This window comes from Empidonax traillii, unplaced genomic scaffold, assembly GCF_003031625.1.
Source record: "Empidonax traillii isolate 1590-97213 ecotype Southwest subspecies unplaced genomic scaffold, ASM303162v1 scaffold3021:size38144, whole genome shotgun sequence".
Lineage (NCBI taxonomy): Eukaryota > Metazoa > Chordata > Aves > Passeriformes > Tyrannidae > Empidonax > Empidonax traillii.
Window position 1 is genome coordinate 7,854 of NW_020958214.1, and position 3,009 is coordinate 10,862.

A 3,009-nucleotide genomic window follows, 5' to 3' on the forward strand; every position below is an offset into this window, starting at 1 on the left:
GGGAATTCCAGCCCATTCCCACCTAAAATTCCAAAGGCAGGGAATTCCAGCCCATTCCTTCCCAAATTCCAAGGGCAGGGAATTCCAGCCCATTCCTTCCCAAATATTCCAAGGGCAGGGAATTCCAGCCCATTCCTTTCCAAATATTCCAAGGGCAGGGAATTCCAGCCCATTCCTTCCCAAATATTCCAAGGGCAGGGAATTCCAGCCCATTCCTTCCCAAATATTCCAAGGGCAGGGAATTCCAGCCCATTCCTTCCCAAATTCCAAGGTTCTGGAAGATTCTCCCTTGGGATCCCTCCCAGCTCCAGGGGAACATTCCCAGCTCTCCCACAGCAAAATCTTGGAATTCTTTGGGGTGGGAAAGGCCCTTAAAGCCTCCCATTCCCACCCAAAATTCCAAGGGCAGGGACAATTCCCATGGATCCAACCTGGCTTTGGACATTCCCGAGGATGGGAATTCTCTGGGAATTCCAGCCCAGCCCTTTCCCAGCCAAGGATTCCTTCCCAAATATTCCATGGATTGGGAAGGGACACATTCCATGGATTGGGAAGATCCAACCTGACCTTGGACACTTCCAGGGATGGGAATTCTCTGGGAATTCCGGCCCAGTCCCCTCAATCCCTCCCAAAGTCCCTCTCAATCCCATTTTTCCAGCGGGAATCCCTTCCCTCCATCCCCTCATCCCAAATCCCTCTCCATCTCTCCTGGAACGGGATTCCGACCCTTCAATCCACCCCTTGACATTCCCGAGGAAAATTCCCTGCGGGGAGCCGTTTTCCCATGGGAAAAAGCCCTGGAATTTTGGGAACAGCTCATTGGGGATCTCCCTGAGGAGATTCCCACCCTTCCCAGCCTGGATTTGGAGCCCCAAACTGCCCCAAAATCCCACAGGAAGCTCCAAAACCCCCCTTTGGACTCCACCCTTGAAAATTCCCACGGAAAAGGGCCTGGAATGTTGGGAATTCCACCTCGGTGGGGATGTCGACGAGGCCGAAGTGCTGGTTGAATTCCGGGGAGGAGCCGCAGAGGAGCCCCAGGACGGCCAATCCCGACAGGACGAGGCTCCAGAGCAGCGGCTTGTTCTCCACCAGGCTCTCCATGAACGGGTGGCCCTGGAAAAACAGCGGGAATGACAGCGGGAATGGCACTGGGAATGACAGCGGGAATGCTGAGGGACTGGGGGGGGGATGGGGAGGGAAGGGATGGGGGGGATGGGAAGGGAAAGGGGAATGGGAGGGAATGGGACACTGGAAAAGGTTCCCAAGGGAAGGGGGAAAAGATTCCCAAGGGAAATGGGAAAAGATTCCCAAAGGGAATGGGAAAAGATTCCCAAGGGAAATGGGAAAAGATTCCCAAGGGGAATGGGAAAAGATTCCCAAAAGGAAATGGGAAAAGATTCCCAAAAGAAGTAGGAAAAGATTCCCAAAGGGAAGTGGGAAAAAGTTCCCAAGGGGAATGGGAAAAGATTCCCAAAGGGAAATGGGAAAAGATTCCCAAGGGAAATGGGAAAAGATTCCTAAAGGGAATGGGAAAAGATTCCCAAAGGAAATGGGAAAAGATTCCCAAGGGAAATGGGAAAAGATTCCCAAGGGAAATGGGAAAAGATTCCTAAAGGGAATGGGAAAAGGTTTCCAAGGGAAATGGGAAAAGATTCCCAAAAGATGTGGGAAAAGATTTCCAAAGGGAAGTGGGAAAAAGTTCCCAAGGGAAATGGGAAAATATTCCCAAGGGGAATGGGAAAAGATTCCCAAAGGGAAACGGGAAAAGATTCCCAAAAGGAAATGGGAAAAGATTCCAAAGGGAATGGGAAAAAGTTCCCAAGGGAAATGGGAAAAGATTCCCAAAAAGGAAATGGGAAAAGATTCCCAAAAAGGAAATGGGAAAAGATTCCCAAGGGAAATAGGAAAAGATTCCCAAGGGAAATGGGAAAAGATTCCAAAGGGAATGGGAAAAAGTTCCCAAGGGAAATGGGAAAAGATTCCCAAGGGAAATGGGAAAAGATTCCCAAGGGAAATGGGAAAAGATTCCCAAAGGGGAAATGGGAAAAGATTCCAAAGGGAAATGGGAAAAATTTCCCAAAAGGAAATGGGAAAAGATTCCCAAAAAGGAAATGGGAAAAGATTCCCAAAAGGAAATGGGAAAAGATTCCCAAGGGAAATGGGAAAAGATTCCCAAAAGAAGTAGGAAAAGATTCCCAAAGGGAAGTGGGAAAAGTTTCCCAAAAGATGTGGGAAAAGATTCCCAAAAGGAAATGGGAAAAGATTCCCAAAAGAAGTAGGAAAAGATTCCCAAAGGGAAGTGGGAAAAGATTCCCAAGGGAAATGGGAAAAGATTCCCAAAAGGAAATGGGAAAAGATTCCCAAAAGGAAGTGGGAAAAAGTTCCCAAAAGGAAATGGGAAAAGATTCCCAAAGGGAAATGGGAAAAAGTTCCCAAGGGAAATGGGAAAAGATTCCCAAGGGAAATGGGAAAAGATTCCCAAAGGGGAAATGGGAAAAGATTCCCAAACAGGCAAAGATTCCCAAGGAATTCCAAGGACTCCTCAGCGGAGAAATCCAAAACCAGGCCAGGATTCTGGGAGGGGGAAAAGAGGGAAAGGGGTGGGAAAGGAGGGAACATCCCAGGGGAACATCCCAAGGGATTATCCCCAGGGAATTCCCGGCTGCCAAACCTTGTAGTTGATGGCGAAGGTGACCATCTGCATGGCCATGGACAGGATGTAGATGGTGCTGTTCACCAGGCTGGGCTCGAATTCCTTGCTCAGATCCACGAATTCCTCCTCCCTGCGGAGGGGGGAAAAAAAAAACACCCTGGGAATGAGGAAAAACCTCTGGAATTCTCAAATCCCACCCAAAATTCCAGCCCAGTCCCTCCCCCAGCCAAGGATTCCTTCCCAAAAAATTCCAAGGGCAGGGAATTCCAGCCCAGTCCCTTCCCCAGCCAAGGATTCCTTCCCAAAAAATTCCAAGGGCAGGGAATTCCAGCCCAGTCCCTTCCCCAGCCAAG

The 3,009-nt window shown here is 49.2% G+C and overlaps 1 protein-coding gene across 1 annotated transcript in view; it reads right to left on the bottom strand.

The window, feature by feature from the left end:
- Positions 1 to 941: 941 nt before the first annotated feature.
- LOC114072337 (manganese-transporting ATPase 13A1-like) overlaps positions 942 to 3,009 on the bottom strand; it is a gene marked incomplete at both ends in the record, with an annotated part of 27,556 nt that continues 25,488 nt past the window's right edge. The window contains 2 exons of the mRNA XM_027910246.1: positions 942 to 1,116; positions 2,675 to 2,801. Coding sequence (XP_027766047.1) covers positions 942 to 1,116; positions 2,675 to 2,801 — 302 coding nt within the window. The remainder of the gene's footprint in view (positions 1,117 to 2,674; positions 2,802 to 3,009) is intronic.